Genomic DNA, 16,494 nt, shown 5'->3' on the forward strand with positions numbered 1-16,494 from the left:
GAAGGAGTGAAGGAGTGATTGAGTGAAGGAGTGAAGGAGTGACGGAGTGAAGGAGTGGGGAGAACAAGTGAACAGACTCTCCATTCATTCCCGCAGCCTTTCAAACAACCCGGGGTTACCATGGAAACCCCTTTATGCGTGTTCCCTAATTACCCTAACCCCTTACTGGTACTCTCTCTCACACACACACACACTTTCTGGACGGACCCCCCCCCCCACCTAAACGCATACCAACACGCTGAACTCTCATCCTGTCACCCCTCTGTCTTCCCACCGACCCGGTCCGGTCCGGTCCGGTCTGGAACGCTACTCACGGCGGGCACCAGCAGCTTCTTGACCTCGGTGATGGCGCGCTGGAGCTTGATCTTGGCGCGGTTCTGCGTGTCCTCCACCGTGATCAGGACGTGGAGGTCCTCGCTGAGGTGCTCCCAGTTGGGCTTCCCCCGGTTCATCTCCTCCTGAAGACCCACAAGCATGTCGGAAGAACCTGTTTAGATGCGGCGCACGAACCGGGCCCATTGATGGCGAGCGCGGGAACCGTTGGCTCAAGGTCGCGCCGCGCGGCCCTGGGAACGCTATCGGACTTTTGTTGCTCGCTGTTGCGTTTTACTGAACCCAATCCAGTCGGAACAACAGCGAACCTTCCCAGAAGTGTCCCGTGTGTGTGTGTGCGTGTGCGTGTGTGTGTGTGCGTGTGTGTGTGGTGGAGGAATGCGAGGGCCTACAGGCGTGTCTCGCCCGGTGAGAAGAGGTGAGGGGAACGCCACTGCCGACCCGGAAGACCCACAGCGCACCTTAAAGGGCCGTGAACCTTTAAGGAGAAGGTTCTACAGTGATAATGGGGGGGGGGGGACTGAGACTAACAAATAATGAAAGTCCAAAGTGGGTTCCGAGACAACGGGTTCTCTGTCCCGAGCCAGAACTCTGGCCTCTGGATGTTTGGTCAAGAGACACGTCTCATTTTTGAAAACATCAAAAGTCAACATGTCTCCCTGCCTCCCACTGTGTCTCTGTTTTCCTTCCTCTCTGTCTCTCTGTGTGTGTCTCTCTCTCTCTGAGGGGCGTGCGGGGTAGGGAATGTTCTGGAGAGAGAGAGAGAGACAGAGAGAGAGAGAGAGAGCTTGGGTGGGTGGGTTGGAATGCTGGACTTGCTCCACCTGCCGTTTGGAAAGCTGGAGCCGAGTCCATCCAACGGAACTCACCAGGGGAGAGGAAGAACAGATGGACGGGACGCCAGCAGAGAGAGAGAGAGAGGGAGAGAGAGAGAGAGAGAGAGAGAGAGAGAGACTGCGTACCTTCTTCTTGTCTCGCATGGAACCCTTTCCTCGGACCATGATCTTGCAGCCGGTCTCGGCCTCCAGCTGTTTGGCGGTCAGTCCACGCGGGCCCAGGATCCTCCCCACGAAGTTAAACTGCAGCACACACACGCACACACGCACACACACGCACACACACACACACACACACACACACACTGGCTCGTTGAACAACGTGCGTGTTTGATGCCGGTGTGCCTGTGATGTGTTTGCGTTACTAAGAGACAAAAATAGCTCGTTCTGTTGGTGCTGGCGTCCGGCGGCGTGGCCGGGCGAGCGCCGCTCTCTTAACCTTATCTGCCACTGAGCCTGCCCGATTAGCCAGAACAGCTGCGGCGGTGTGTGTCTGCGCGCACGTGTGTGTGTGCGTGTGTGCGTGGCTTCTTTCTGTCGCTCTCGTCCCACATTTTTCTACATTTCCAAACATCGCGTTTTACGGTTGCGACACATTCGGCTCCGGCCCCCGCGCGGATCCCAGATAGAGGAACTGCTGTCTAAATTTAACCTTGATCTCCTGCAGAGCGCTCCTGTGTGTGTGTGTGTGTGTGTGTGCGTGCGTGCGTGCTGTGTCATGTGAGCGAGGACAGCCTGTCATTGTCCTCTCTCTGATTGGCGAGCTGATGCACAGAGAAGATCATGTGAGCCATCCGGCGAGGATCAACTGAAGTGCTTAACTGTTGCCCGGTGCGAGAGGGGGCGGAGCCTCTGTCCTCCGTCCGCCCTTTCATTTGGGGAAAAGTCTTCATCCACCTTTTTAAGCTCTTAGAAATGTGTACGATCTGAACTGGGATCAGATCACAGAGACTTTTAACGTGCTAAAAAAAACATTTCTATCCGTTTATCCCTTTGCAAGATAATAAAAAAAAGTTACGGCCGGATCTCGATGACATTTTCAGGAACTGTCGGGAACGCCGCCGGGAACGGACCATTAAAATTAAATAAAGTTTTTTAGGTGACGATTCCGGAAGAGATCCGGGATCACTTTTGAAACTTCTGTTAACATCGCAGCCAATGGCGCTTCAATTCGTTCCTCAATATCTCGGTGGATTATTGCGCAATGTTTATGGAATTTGATACAGTCATGCAGGGAGGGGGCCTCGAGCCTACCACGGAATTTCATCCGGATCGGATTCAGATTGCTGCTATTATCGAGATTTTTCAAAAAAATACATATATATATATATAAAAGATACCAAGAACAATTTAGAACCTTTTCATGATGATCCGGATTCACCATGTGGACGGTGTAAATCCGATTAGGAGGGGAACAAGCTGCTTGGGGAGGTCTGCGCTCTCTGGGTGCTTTTCTACTTTATTTCAGGAGCAGAAAGCGATTAAAAGCCTCTGAGATGAAGTGACCAGCTAAAAGTAAACCCAAACCCATCTACAAAGGTCAAAGGCCACCGGGCCGGGGGGTGGGGGTGGGGTGCACACTCACGTCGGGGTACTCCTTGACGGGCACGTAGAGCTTCTCCTGCAGCTGAGCCACGGGGCCGACGGCCTCGGGGAGCTCCTCCAGGTCCCGCCCGTTGAACATGCCGCCGTTCACCGTGTCGTTGTACATGTCTTTGCGGACCCTCCCGATTTCTGCGGGGGAGGGGGGGGGGAGACGACAAGCAGAGAGGGGGAGTGAAGGTGAGTCAATTCAACCGGCGACACCCCAGAAAAGTGTCAACCCGGGGGGACCCGACCTCCCCCGGGGTCGGGTCGGGCCGGAGGAGGTCTCGTTTGTTTTCGGGTTGTCTCAATGACAAACGGCCACGTCTGTAATGAGACGCTCGCACAATAATAACCGACTGCTGCGCCGCGCGCACGCACACACACACACGCACACGCACACGCACGCAATATCATGCACAAATATCATCTGACCTCAGCAGCCTGACAGGCGGCGCTCGCTGCGTCCGACCGTAATAACTACAGGCGGCGGCGTAATTACAGCCGCAGTGACAATGATGATCCTGTAATAACCGACGCTGACCTGTGACGCGCACGCACACACACACACGCGCACGCACACGCACACACACACGCACATGCACACACATGCTAAAAACTGCTCAGGCAAGCAGACTTTGTGTTTCACTTCAGCTGGAAGAAGGAGCAAGTTGGTGGACGGAAAGAAGAAGTGAGAGGAGAAGAGGAGAAGATGAAGATAAATGGGGGGGGGGGGGGGGGGGCTTATCTCAACACCCCAACCTGTCACTGCTTTATATTTAGACGCGCCTCCGTCGCTGTGTGTCCAGGTCTGAACCACACATACACACACACACACACACACGATACGACTGGACCTGAGCTGTCCCGGATTGGAGACCCTGCGGGGTCGGGTCCAGAACCAGAACCTCTGCTGGATCCAAAAAACAACAAGACACGACGTTTGTGTCTCAACTTTTGTTGTCGTCGTCTCATTCAGTGTGAACGACAGTCAAAGAAACAGCAGGGAGGCGAACGTCGGGGTCAGGGCCGCTCTGCTGCTGGGACGGGACGGGACAGACGGGACGGGATGGGATGGGACGGGACAGACGGGACGGGACCGGATGGGACGGGACGGGACGGGATGGGACAGACGGGACGGGACCGGATGGGACGGGACAGACGGGATGGGACAGATGGGACGGGACAGACGGGATGGGACAGATGGGACGGGATGGGACAGACGGGACGGGACGGGACGGGCTGCAGCGTTCACACAAGCCTGCGCATTAGGTCACTGGGAAAGACTAACAACTGTCTGTTTGTTCCCATCACCCAGTGCGCGTGCGTGTGCGCGTGCGTGGCGCTCTCCGCTGATTCTAAATGTGAACGGTCGCCTCATCTTCACACCTTCGCCTTCATCAAACTGCTGTGAAGAAAAACTAAGAACTGAATGGAGCAGCGGCTGGATGACGTCACAACAGCTGATAGCTGTTCAATAAACCGATCGATAATCGTTACTAAACGCGGGCGGGAAAGACGGAGTCGTTCCACAGAGGCGCAACAAGTGTCCTGTTGGGGGGGGTTACCTTCATCCAGGAGCCGCTCCAGGTGCGTGAAGATGCCGCTGAAGTTGGGCAGCGAACTCATGACCTTCCGGTCGTTCATCAGCTGCATCAGGTAGTCCGGGTTGGACTTGGGCCGCTCCTTCACCTCCGTCTCCCCGACCATGGCTGCAGCTTCAGCAGTCGAGTCCCGGAGCTAGTCGAAAAACTTCGGGGGGGGGGGGGGGGGTTAAAAAAGACACGCCCCGACAGGCGATGCGAGGAGCCCGGGGGCTTCCACCGGCCGCGACCCGCTGCTCGGTTCGCGTCTCTCCGAGCGCGACCCCCCCACGCCGGTGTCCGGAGTTTCAACAAAGTTTCCTTCACGGGAGGGGCGCGGCGCTGCGGGACGCTGCGGGACGCTCCGGGACGATGACGTCACGCTGTGCCCTCCGCGCAGGCTTCCAGGCTCCTGTCCGCGGTGCGTCGGTCTGTTCCGCTGCGTGGATGGACCCGCTATCATATGATTACAGTGCAGCGGCCGGACGAGGGGGGGTGGGGGGGGGCTGTCACGAGCGCGCAGCGCGTGGCCGCCGCCAGGAGAGGAGGAGGAGGCTCGTGCTCGTCCCCTCAGATACCCCCCCCCCCCTCCTCACGCGCACACCCTACGCTTGCGGAATAACAATATAACAGCTCCCACGGAGGTATGCGCGTGCACCTGTCCCGCAACAGCCGCCGTCCGTCACGCAGCGCGTGCGGGAGTAGAACTATGCGTATTTAAATAACACTAAAGTTAGACTTTTAAAAGAGGATCTTGTACTTGTTTTTTTTTTTCATTCCGCGCGACGATTCGAGGCTACACGGTTTAAGTGACGTCATGATTAGAGTGTCACGTGTTCCATTGATGATAAGTTATCAGAAAAGTTCCGCTTTGAAGTGTGTGACGTGACAATCTTCATTTTCATTGGGAATGAAAGGAGATCATTTCTAAAAAAAAAAAAAAAAAAATGATGAAGGAAGCACCAAAGCAACAATTTCCGTGTATATTGACTGAATAAATATGCGTCTCCGTTGTAACGACTGCAGTAATAACCATGGTAATAACACTTTCAACGCGTTTTAATTTTTAAAACACTTTTCTTTTCTTTTTTTTGCAGTTAAAAAAATAAAAGATAACACAACATAAAACCCCCATGTTTACCCCCCCCCTTCTGTCTTGATGGATGAGTGTGTCGGTTCTCTCTGAGGGGCTGCAGTTATTGCTGAAGGAACAGATAGGTGCGAGGATCTAAACTTAACGTGTTGTAAATCACACACACACGCACACGCACACACACACACACACACACGCACACACGCAGGCGACACGATGTGTGGCCTTGATTCAACCCTTTTGTCGGGCCTCCCACCTGGTTCCTCTCCTTCGTCTACTTGTTGTACGCTGAGTGTTGGTGTGCGTGTGTGTGTGTGTGTGTGTGTGTGTGAGTGTGTGTGTGTCAGGGCAGCAGTGTTGGTAATGGCTGGTCATCTGGTATGGCGAGTATTCGGGGCGGGGGCACGACATTGTCCTCTCATGGCTGCAACAATGCCCCTCTGAGCAGGACACACATCTACCAGTCACGGGCCTCTCTCTCTCTGCCTCCGTCTCTGTCTGCCATATTCATTCAGCCCACGGGGACGTGCGGAGGAGACGCGATACGTCCGTCCCCTGTCCCTGACCTTTGGCTGAAGCATAAAGGTCAACGGGACCCTCGGTTAATATTAGAATTCACGTCACTGTTATGACATCAGACTCATAACACTGTTCTTTCATCGCTGCTGCTCTATAATGCATGAATAATAACACTTTGTGCATTATAAATATAATATCGTGATCATTTTCTAATCATCGATCAATGACTTAAATAATTTCGCAAGGAGGAAAATAAGGCATGCTTTTGGCTTTATTTGCTTCAGACAAGAGGATTTGTTGTATTTCTCTGTTTTAACTCTTTAGTTGAAGGACAAAAGCGAATCGTTAAAAATGTGCCAGTTTATCAGCGATTAATAATTGTAGATTGATAATGAAAACGATTAGCTGGTTAGCAGCTCTAGTTATTTCTATACATTCTGCCTTGTCAAAGAATAAAAAACAACTTGTAATAATAAATAATTGAGTCGTGATAATCAGAATAAACGTTTCCTATCAGATATTTTAATATTTTATGCTGTCATTTAATATATATATTTTTTTTACAGTCAAACTAACTTTTGTATTCTTTCCTAACATTTAATGAGAAGACACCCTCTTGTGGAACTTCGATGCAAGTAGAACGTTTCAGAGAGAGAGAGAGAGAGAGAGAGAGAGAGAGAGAGAGAGAGATAACCCAAAGCTCTGCAGACGGGCCCGGGAATCTGAATGTGACGCAGAAAACAAAAAAAAACAAAAAAGAAAGAAAGAAGCTGTGGTGATAATTAACAAAAACAGAGGGACGGTATCAGCTGGGAAACTATCGATCAGTTTAGTTTGATATTAACATAACATTAATACCTTCTGTCACCGACAGGGGTCGGCAGCGTACAGCCCTGTTGCATATACTGTAATTAAGAACTGAGCATTCTTATTATTACAGCGTTAAATTCCTCTACAAATCTATTATTCACACGCAACAAAAAGAAGTTCCAACAGAGGCTGCTGCGTCATGCAAAAGGGACTATAAACACTATAAAACCAAGTACATTTAATTTGTTATATTATTCTAATATTTTAGACATCTTTTTTCCTGGTTAAATATGTTTTTTTCTTCTTTTTTTTTAAACCAATGACATGATTTCTTCAGAATAAGAATAAGAAAGTATCTTTACTATTTACCATGTATAGCAGGGGTCCCCAAACTTTTTCCTGTGAGGGCCACATCACTTTTCCCTTCTCTGATGGAGGGCCGGGGTCAGTTTGTACAGGAAAAGTGTGATGATGGCAGGGGGGGTGCCTAAACATTTAGGGGCCGAATGTGGAGGCGGGCTGTAGTTTAGGGTTCATCTCACCATCACAACTACACACAGTGACATGAATCGAGCGTCTCACACCCAAACTCAGTCTCTCTCCAGCATTATCACGAAGTGCAGAGGCAAAGAAGACTGGATCAATCAGCTGATCCAATACAGCTGCAGAGGAGCAAACAACAAACCTCAAATTCTTGTAAAAAACCCGAGCGCTGCACGCCTTGGTTTTGAACCCAGGATCTCCCGGCTGGGAGTCGAGCGCACTACCCACTACACCACCTAGGTGTTATCCTGTCGGGCGTTAGGATAAATAGACAGTAGCATTGTTGACTTTAGACCAGAGGCACTGGTTTTGAACCCAGTACGACGTCACCTGGTCGGAGACACGCCCACTCCACATAACACAAAAGGAAAAAGCACAACATAGCAACACAGAACAACACAACAACACGCTGTGGTCTGAGATATCAGCTCAACTTATTATTTGACAGGTACAACTTTAGTAATACCTCAAGCTTCCTCACCTATACGGTGGCGTGGTCGGTAGGGTTACCGACTCACAGCCGGAGGAACTGGGTTCGCATCCAACTGTGGGAGTGGGGGTCGAGTAGGGGCGGCGGGGTAGGCCCAGGGCCTTACCTGGGCGGAGTGAACTGGACCATTGGTCCACTCCACTCCACCCAGGTGTGCCCTGGACCTACCCTGTTGCCCCTGCTCCATCTCATTCCCGTAGTGGGATTCGATACCAGGGCCGTTTTGCCCCCCTCGACAATGCTATCTATGTGCATGGAGGTGAGGAAACCTGCCCTGTTATTACTTATTACCTAATTACTATGTAATAAGTTGATATTACAGAACATTGGAACATTAACTTTCCATACAACAATACCAGAGACTCATGTTGTATGGAAAGGAAAATAAGTACATTTTATTTTGGGTCTCTGGTATTGTTCAGGGGGCCAGGCCAAATGTGGAAATGGGCCGGATCCGGCCCACGGGCCGTAGTTTGGGGACCCCTGATGTATAGTATATTTATTTTTGACAAATGTAGTTATATCACAATTTATATAAATAGTTATTAATACATCATCAAAAACATATATAATCCAATAAAAAGCATTTTTTTTATTTATTCCTGGAGTAAATCCAGAGTCTTTATTCCTCCTGCGTTCTTCGTGACTTCTTTCTGAGGAACGTGAAAGAACTCGTGACGTGGCTTCCTGCTCACCTGGCTGAGGGGCTCGCGCTAATCTAAAGCCGATCAGGCTTCTTATCTGATCAGTGACAGTTACGCGCTTTGCCGTTGGCCTCTTTACGGTCCCTGTCGACTCCTCATCTCCTATCTGCTCTTCCTCATCTCCTATCTACTCCTCCTCATCTCCTATCTGCTGCTCCTCATTCCTCATAGTTGATCTCCGTTCAGGTGATTTATAGCGGATTTTCTTTACTCGCTGTTTATTCATCTACGAGTTAAATGCGTGTGACGGACACGCGTTTAGCCGTCCACGTGGGACGCGTAATGCCCTAATAGCTCTCATCCTCTTGCCTTAATCGGGACCCGCGCACGGCGCGCCTCGCTTCTTGATCTCAGGTGTGCGCGCGCGCGCGACTCAAGGTCGAGACGACACGACGCCAGATCCCATCTCTAAAAGCCTTTATTCGTGCACGCGAACCTAATCTCTTCTTCTACACAGACACATAGACCCCCCCCCCCCCCCCAAAAAAAACTTTACATGGATCCAAGAAAGGTTTTAGCTTGATTACATTAATTACAAAAAAATGTGAAATTATTTCCCATTATTTCTACACTATGTACAAAGACAACCCCCCCCCCCTTTGTTAGAATATACAGACGTGTTTTAATACACAGATACTGAAGGGAAGATCCAGCTGCCAGTTTCATCCTCAGCTTTGAGTTGGCCTTGCTCTTTGCCCCCCCCCCCCAACCCTTCAACCACGTGCTGCAACATTCAGCCATTATTCATACCCATTCATGATTTCATCTCAGGAGCTTATCATCTACATGATAATAGCTGGTAGAAAAACCTTGTGCCCCCCCCCCCCCCCCCTCCCTCCCTGCCTCTCCTGAGGTGGGGGGGGTGGTGTCATTTGTTCTTTGGACGAGGCGGTTGGCTCAGCTCGCCGTGGCGGCCGGCGCCTCGCCCCCTTCTTCCACTTTGCCGCCTTTGCCCACGGCCTTCATTTTGCCCAGGATGTCCGTGAACGTCTCCCTCACGCTCTTCTCCAGGATCCAGCCCTCGCTCTCGCTCTCCGGGTCATCCGGGTTGGCCAGGGTGGACAGGGAGCTGTTCACGTACTGCAGGCCGATGGTCACCACCAACTGTTGGCGGGGAAAACGCGTCAGAAATCACAACGGCGTCTTCTGGCCAAGCAGCAACCAGGATGGGATGAATAATAATAATAATATTAATAATGGTAATAAACGTGGAAACGGTTTGTGTCATCGTTTATAAGTGCTGGAGATCGCCGCGGCACTTTGGCGTAGCGGTTAGCGCTGTCACGCTATATAAAGGCCAAAAAAAAATGCATCTTATTGAAGAGGATTAAGAGGACATTTAAGACTATTTAATGTGTCTCCAGCTCAAGAGACAGGAAGTGGCTCTGTGGCCCCGCCTCCTCCCGTCGGGCGCGGAGACGCATCAACCGGGCATCGGGTCCACGCTTTAAGGGCGGGGCTTCTTCTGGTGTATTCGTGGGACAGAGTTGGGTCTAACTGTTGACCCAGGAATAATTAGATATCGGGTGAAAGGGAAAGCGGGGGTTAGAAATTCTAATAATAACTTTCTAAAATTGGATGTAAACAACAAAGATGGCCGGTTATAATCTGGCCTACACCTCCTGGGTCGACCTAAACCGTTGCCTCCTCCTGCTGCTCCTCACCTCCAGGGCGGCGACCAGCACCACCAGGGCGCCGATGGTGTTCATCATGCCCCCGTAGTAGGACAGCAGGGCTTCGATGCAGCCGCGCTTCCACACGTTGAGCTCCTCCGTGTAGTGGTCGTAGCTGTAGTGGGCGGAGTTATTGGTCATCCGGGCCTGGATGCAGGGTCTCGGGGAGCTCGGGTTACAGCAGCTGAACGGGACCCCGTCCATCAGGTACTGGCCGTCCACGTTGCTCCCGATGCGGCTGAAGGGGACGAGGACAAATGTCACGTTTGCAAGATCGGGAACTACATCTGTAGTTTTTCTTGTTGGCTAAAGTCGTCGCTGGTCCTAAACCTGCTCGGCTTTAAGTCGCCGCCGAAATGACGGCGTGTCGCAACATCCCACGAGAACGCAAAGAGTGGAATCCATTTTCACTTAAAGGGTTTGACCCAAATCCTCCGCTCAGGTGCGATTGATCACCCTGGATCAGTTAGGAGCTGAGAGAGGACAAACTACGGGGGGAGCTGATCAGTTAGAGAGATCAATAAAGTCGATTTAACAATGTGTTCATAGTCATGGAGATCTGTTCCAACGCTTACGTCCTGACGGCACCACGAGAGTATTCAATCAATACCAACAATCATTTTAAAGTCGTTCGATTGGACAGCGCTGTGGCCACGCCCTCTTCTGATTGGACGGGACACTGATGCCCGAGCGACACGGTTGCTGTAATCCCTCCAGATTAAACACGAATTATCAGACATAATACTCCGAACGAAACGACTCGGCTGCTCTTTGCCAAGTCAAACCTGTGCGGATGTAAATATGGTGTTATATCTCGCTTTTAATGTAAATGTTTTTTAAAAAGGTGTTATATCTCGCTTTTAATCCCTCCCTTTGAACTTGCGTCTTTTTTTTTTTTTTTACCTAATCCCCGAAGCCCCGCCTCCCGACTCTATCTGCAAAACTGTCTATTTGCGCCACAGCCCCGCCGAAGGCCTCCAACGTTTGAAGGTCACCACGACGACACTCACTCTTTGACCTCCTTGGCGCCGAAGTCCAGGTAGCGGTTGCTGACCCACTGGATCTCAAACCAATCCCTGTAGTTCTCGTTTCCGCAGCAGCGGAACTCGATCTGCATCAGGTCCAGCGTCCTCTTCATGTAGCAGCGCCCGGGCGTGTCCGTGTCCTTGTAGTACTTCATGCCGTTCCTCAGCCCCTCGGCCAGGGTGAACTGCAGCGGGATCCTCATCACGAAGCAGAGCAGCGCCGTGGCGAGCAGCAGCGCGTTCAGCGCCACGCACAGAACCAGGAAGTTCTTCAAGACGGGTCTCCACTTCACGAACTTGCTCGGATCCAGAGAATCGTAGCAGATCTTGCCCCCCAAGGCGTTGACGCCGCACAGTATCAGCCCGGCGACTATGAGCAGGTTGGGCAGGAAGTGGCTCTCGTTGTTGTCCATGAGCTCGGAGCGCTTCCGCAGCTCCACCTTAAAGAACAGCCCCATGGCGAAGACCAGGACGCCGGCCATGACGGCGAACCAGTACATGAACCAGACCGTCTGAGCCAGCTTCACGCGCTTCTTCAGGTCGAACTTGACCAGCATCAGAGCCATCGTTCGACCGGGGGGGGTGCGTGGGAGAGAGAGAGAGTCGACAGACGATCCGGGGTTCGCAGCAGGTCCAGTATTTCCCGATCGTCCCTTAGTTCAGGTGAAACGGACGCCGCAGAGCTTCCCGGGCCTCTCTGGTGTCGCAGGGTCTGCTTTGGGACGGTCAGCTTAGCCCGTAATCCATCCCACGGCGACGGAGCAGAGGCGAAGAACCCAGGCGGGCTCCGGAGCAACACGCACAGGAAGATTTATTTCCCCCGAGCTATCGCCGATCCCATCTCGACAGCAGCTTTCAGAAAAGCTTTACTTCCTTTCCGCCCACCCTAAAACGTTACACCGGCGTTTTCTCTCCTTCGACACCCGGGCGAGGGTAACGCCCGACTCTCTGTCGTCCCGGTGGATGTGCGGACGATTAAGCTCGAAGGTGCAGCACGTCACGATAAGCCCTCGTAAGCGGGCCTGATCCAATTTGGAGAAATCCCACCACACGAGATGAGCCCGGTCGGAAGCCGCCGCCCGGGGGACCGGAACCGGGTTGGAGCGTTCACGTGGGCGTGGCTTCCCCCGATCGAAGTTATCCAATCGAATTACTCTACGCCTCAATATATTTGACATTCATCGTACCATGTTACTTTAATTAATATACATTTCCAACAGAACCCTGATTAAAATTTTCATCAAAAAGCTTCTTTGACTTTTGGCTTTTACAGATTTTGCACATTTTATTTATTATACATGTTCCAGGGCACAGACCATTATAAGTCAACAACAGGCCTTTAGAAAGTTTGAAAAATCCATTCCAGCCTGAAATAAATAAGATATTTAATAACATTTACCCTTCTTTAATAATACCGTCGTCGCTTTTTTTCCTGCGAGACGATTGGCTGTTTCTACTGTCCCTCCACGCAGGCGTCCCAGTCCGTCTTCCTGTCCGCCTCTGGAATGACAGTCCAGTTCGGCGAAGGCGTTCCGGCGGCGAGCCAGTTGAAGTCGTCCACCTCGCTCCAGTTGTTCCGCCCCCGGTCCAGACCGGACGCGAGGAAGTCCTCCTCCAGGGTGGGGTACGACCAGGAGAAGGGGGCGACGCTCACGCCGCGGCAGTCCTCGACGATGGCCCGGCTGGTGACGTGCAGGTACACCCGCGTGTCCGTGGCGTTGTGGGTCCGCAGCTGCTGGCAGGGGAACGCCAGCGTGCTGTTTCTGCAGCGGTCCACGAACACGGAGCCGCTCACGGGCCCGCAGAGGATCTCGCAGCCGTCGATGTGCTTCAGGTGCAGCGTGCTGGGGGAGCCGAACAGACGCACCCGGCAGCCGGTCAGGTGGGTGAGCAGCACGTCCCGCTTCCGGATCTCCTCGGCCGTCTTCGTCAGACTCACGCCGTCCATGTTGGAGAAGCCGCACTGCTCGGGAGCCGCGGCCGCACCCGGGTTGGCGTTCCCAGAAGGGGCAGCCGCCGCCGCAGCAGCAGCAGCAGCAGCAGCGGGGCTTGTAGCGGACCCGGACCCCCCAGGTGCAGAGGCCTGATCCGTGGCTTTGGAGCGGGCCCGGAAGCCGAACTTCTTCTTGGGCAGGCCCTCCTCTCTGGTCTCTGCCAGGGTCCTCTGGAGCTTCTGGAGGTCAGCCTGCGCGGTTCTCAGGTCGTACTGGGTCAGAAACGCGACGCTGTCACTCAGAAACTTTTGGAGCTGAAGCATTTTGGCCGTCGCCTCCTCCAGCGTTCGCGTCACGGCGGCCCGGTCAGCGCCGGCGCAGCTGGACGCCAGCTCCTCGATGGACGCCCGCTCGGCGTTGAAGGTGCTGAGGAAATAGCCGCTCTTTTCCTCCGCGACCGACTCACTCTCTTTGGCCTCCTTCCTCCGCTCGACGTCCTCTAACCTCGTTCGGTGCCGTTTCTGAAGTCGCTTCGTTACCTTGTCGGCATTGCTTTCGCCGGTACCGTCAGGATCCTGCTTAACTCCGGTCACCGCATCCATGTTGTTCAATTGTCAGTAAATGCGGAAGTGAGTCGCCGCATTTTCTTCTTCGTATTTATTACGTGTGTCGCAAGTAATAAACACCGCCTACCGCCACCTGCCGCATCGGAGGGCGTTTGCAGTACAGTAATAGCAAAAACAAAGTACTGTTCTGTACAGTAAAACGTGTAATGCCTTTGTAATTTATGTTTAATTTTATGCATAGGCAGAATTTTGCGGAGAGCGGAATTTAAATTATTTTATCCTTGTTTGATGTAGGATAAAGTTCTGTTTTATTCAGTTTGTCATAAAAATATAAAATAAATTCAAATAAAAAATGTTTGCCTGTTTCCACAACATTTCCGTTGTTTCCTGGTGTGCACTATTTCCTGTTTAAATATTTATAATTATTGTTAATAGTTATTGCAATATTATGTTTGTTTATATTACATTTATAATCTGTGGTGGCATAGGGTTAAGGGTTAAACAAATGCAATACAATTAGAGTATTCAATTCTTTTTCTTTTTTACAAATTAAACTACACAAACTACAGCATTCACATTTAATCGTGCAAAAATAAAATTAAAACGTGGGTGTGGTCTGAAGCTAGAAAACGCATTTCGTTACCATGGTTACCACTGGGCAACTTCAAGGTGTGACACCGACACAACAGAGGTCCGCCCTCTACCGTCGACAAAGATTAAATGTAAAAAAAAACAAAAAACCTTTATCTGCAATTCACGGGTCAATGAAAGATGATATCATAACTGACCAAAAAATATATATAAAAATGTGTGTTTGATATTGGTTTGTTGTTGTTTGTGTATATTCTATTATAATTCAAGCAGTCGGTTGCCGCCGCTGCGGACGGGCGATTTGGGTTGTCTTGTTCTGTGCACTACCCCAACAAACCCGTGCGGCGATGGCGAGGAAACCCCGTTGACAAGGCACTGCTTTTTCATGACGGTGAGTTTCCCTTTGAGTGTATTATAATTTTGTGATAAAAATTTCAAGGAAAAAACACACACAACCTCCTTCCTCCCTTCCTTCAGGGAGGGAAGAGAGTTTGAGCGGAGAGGAAAATCTATCCGAGAGAGAACAGGGACAGTGAGAGAAATATATGAGTGGGAGAGGGAGAAAGAGGAGGAGGAGAAGGAGGGGGGAGAGCAAATTAAAAGTTGCCAAATGGAGATATTGGGTTTCAAGAGGAGTGAGACAGGAGTCAAGGCTTCGCCTCTTTTAGTCGTCTTTGTGTTTCGCCAATCGGGATTTAAATGCGCGGCTCGACGCGGCCGTGTCCTGCAGCATTTTCGACGAGTGCTGGCGGACGCTTCCGAAACAGGCGTCGTCGACTCCGCCGGCTAGCTAACCCGAACAGGCCGACGTTTTGCCGACAAAATGCCGCGGAGCGTCTTGTTCGGGAGGCTGCTCGCCCGGGAGTCCCCGGCGCGCAACGCACCGGTTCGACATGTCCGAGTCTAATGTGACGTTTTCGTGCTGGCAAGACGAGCCAAATGGAGGACAAATGAAAGCCTCCCCAGCAGAGAGAGAAAGACGAGCGTCAGCGTCGATCAGCCACAGGCGGGGACGACGGGCGTGTTTTTTTTTTTGTGTGCTGCTTCAATGCGATTATCGCTCCGTCGATTCGGTCTATTTTTGGAAATAAAACTTCCGAGCTGTACGTTAGCTCGCTTACTACGCCGATGGCGACGGCGGGAGCGGGATTGCGACGGGGGGCTAGCTTGTTTGGCGTCGAAGCACACTTGCCAGGGACTGAATTATTGCTCCGAAAGTGAACAATATGTTGAAACGTAGAGACAAATATGGATTCATCTCGACCACAATGAGAAAAGCGGCGACGAATTTGTTAATTCAGTGCTATTTGTTTTTCCAAGGAAATTAAATGCGAGTTTTTGACGGCTTGCAGTTTTATGCAACGTTAGCTAGCGCTAGTTTTAGAGCTACCAACTCCACTTCTCTGGATATAGTTTTATTTTCTTATGGGGAGATATTTCATTTATGCATTTCCAAACAAACAGAGTGAAAATAAGTGTTAACAGTCTTTCGTTTCCTTTTCGCGTCAAATCGCCATTTTCTTCCGTCGTCGGACAACAAGAGACTTAGAGGAGAAAATGGAGTCTGTTTTCGCGTCACAAAATCACTCCGGATTCTGGGACATTGCTTTTATTTTTTACTTTGGTTTCTCTTCATTCTTATGTCATAATGCTAACAATTGAAGCACACAATCATGCCCTGTAACCACCGTCCTTTGTTGTCCCTGAACCAAAGATGGCGACTGGCCGTGAAGACGGCCTCGCGTCGCGGCCGCGGCCATTTTGTTGCATTGCAGTGTGGGGGGGGGGGGGGGCGTGTCCTTCAGTACTCCACGAAGCTAACGAGCTAAAGGCTCAAAGCAGAGGAGATTGCTGTGATGACCTAAATGTTTCACACACCGATTCCATTAAAATGGACAAACCTGAAATAAATATATATTATTATGTTTCTTGTGGGCCAAGACGGCTGATGAATGATGAATATATTTATTAGATAGAATGTTAGAGTACAAGTACAGTCACACGGTAGCATGTATTACAGTACAAATAAAGTCAAACATCCTGTCTAAGAGGAGCATTTCAAAAAAGCCCTTGCGGTCTTGTTTCCGTTGAAAGTCCTTAATACATAAATCATCGACATTTAACAATACAAATAAAAATAAAACCAATATTCAATACCTCAATTGGTGCAAAGTAACATGAGAAAAATAAAATGATTTTACACCACCGGT

At 50.8% G+C, this 16,494-nt stretch overlaps 4 protein-coding genes across 4 annotated transcripts in view; all 4 read right to left on the reverse strand.

Annotated features, from left to right (window-relative positions):
- Positions 1 to 254: 254 nt before the first annotated feature.
- Positions 255 to 4,463, reverse strand: qki2 (QKI, KH domain containing, RNA binding 2). Its single transcript, XM_068754822.1, has 4 exons — positions 4,322 to 4,463; positions 2,755 to 2,903; positions 1,296 to 1,412; positions 255 to 458 (listed from the first exon to the last, which is right to left on the reverse strand). Exons 1-4 carry the CDS (start codon positions 4,461 to 4,463, stop codon positions 255 to 257), a joined length of 612 nt encoding a protein of 203 aa, XP_068610923.1.
- A 4,929-nt stretch (positions 4,464 to 9,392) lies between these two features.
- prph2a (peripherin 2a (retinal degeneration, slow)) lies at positions 9,393 to 11,759 on the reverse strand. The gene is made up of 3 exons (XM_068754553.1): positions 11,179 to 11,759; positions 10,160 to 10,406; positions 9,393 to 9,599 (listed from the first exon to the last, which is right to left on the reverse strand). The coding sequence occupies exons 1-3, from the start codon at positions 11,757 to 11,759 to the stop codon at positions 9,393 to 9,395; spliced, it is 1,035 nt and encodes a 344-aa protein (XP_068610654.1).
- Positions 11,760 to 12,393: 634 nt separating this feature from the next.
- tbcc (tubulin folding cofactor C) lies at positions 12,394 to 13,743 on the reverse strand. Its single transcript, XM_068754661.1, has one exon. It carries the CDS (start codon positions 13,727 to 13,729, stop codon positions 12,647 to 12,649), a length of 1,083 nt encoding a protein of 360 aa, XP_068610762.1. The 5' UTR covers positions 13,730 to 13,743; the 3' UTR covers positions 12,394 to 12,646.
- A 1,205-nt stretch (positions 13,744 to 14,948) lies between these two features.
- The window catches only part of LOC137910387 (guanine nucleotide-binding protein subunit alpha-13-like), a 3,186-nt gene continuing 1,640 nt past the window's right edge, over positions 14,949 to 16,494 (reverse strand). The window contains exon 3 of the mRNA XM_068754823.1: positions 14,949 to 15,074. Within this exon, the coding sequence (XP_068610924.1) occupies positions 14,949 to 15,074 (126 nt within the window). The remainder of the gene's footprint in view (positions 15,075 to 16,494) is intronic.

This window comes from Brachionichthys hirsutus, chromosome 21 (assembly GCF_040956055.1).
Source record: "Brachionichthys hirsutus isolate HB-005 chromosome 21, CSIRO-AGI_Bhir_v1, whole genome shotgun sequence".
NCBI classification, from domain to species: Eukaryota; Metazoa; Chordata; class Actinopteri; order Lophiiformes; family Brachionichthyidae; genus Brachionichthys; species Brachionichthys hirsutus.

Excerpts from the sequence above, each read along its gene's own strand:
- prph2a (XM_068754553.1), bottom strand. The coding sequence starts at position 11,759 with ATGGCTCTGATGCTGGTCAAGTTCGACCTGAAGAAGCGCGTGAAGCTG. Across the intron at positions 10,407-11,178 it reads GGCGCCAAGGAGGTCAAAGA|CCGCATCGGGAGCAACGTGG; the intron begins GTGAGTGTCGTC and ends CGTCCCCTTCAG. Across the intron at positions 9,600-10,159 it reads TGCTGGTCGCCGCCCTGGAG|TTGGTGGTGACCATCGGCCT; the intron begins GTGAGGAGCAGC and ends CCCCGCCAACAG.
- qki2 (XM_068754822.1), bottom strand. The coding sequence starts at position 4,463 with ATGGTCGGGGAGACGGAGGTGAAGGAGCGGCCCAAGTCCAACCCGGAC. Across the intron at positions 1,413-2,754 it reads CCGTCAAGGAGTACCCCGAC|TTTAACTTCGTGGGGAGGAT; the intron begins GTGAGTGTGCAC and ends TGTGTGCTGCAG. Across the intron at positions 459-1,295 it reads CCATGCGAGACAAGAAGAAG|GAGGAGATGAACCGGGGGAA; the intron begins GTACGCAGTCTC and ends GTGGGTCTTCAG.
- tbcc (XM_068754661.1), bottom strand. The coding sequence starts at position 13,729 with ATGGATGCGGTGACCGGAGTTAAGCAGGATCCTGACGGTACCGGCGAA.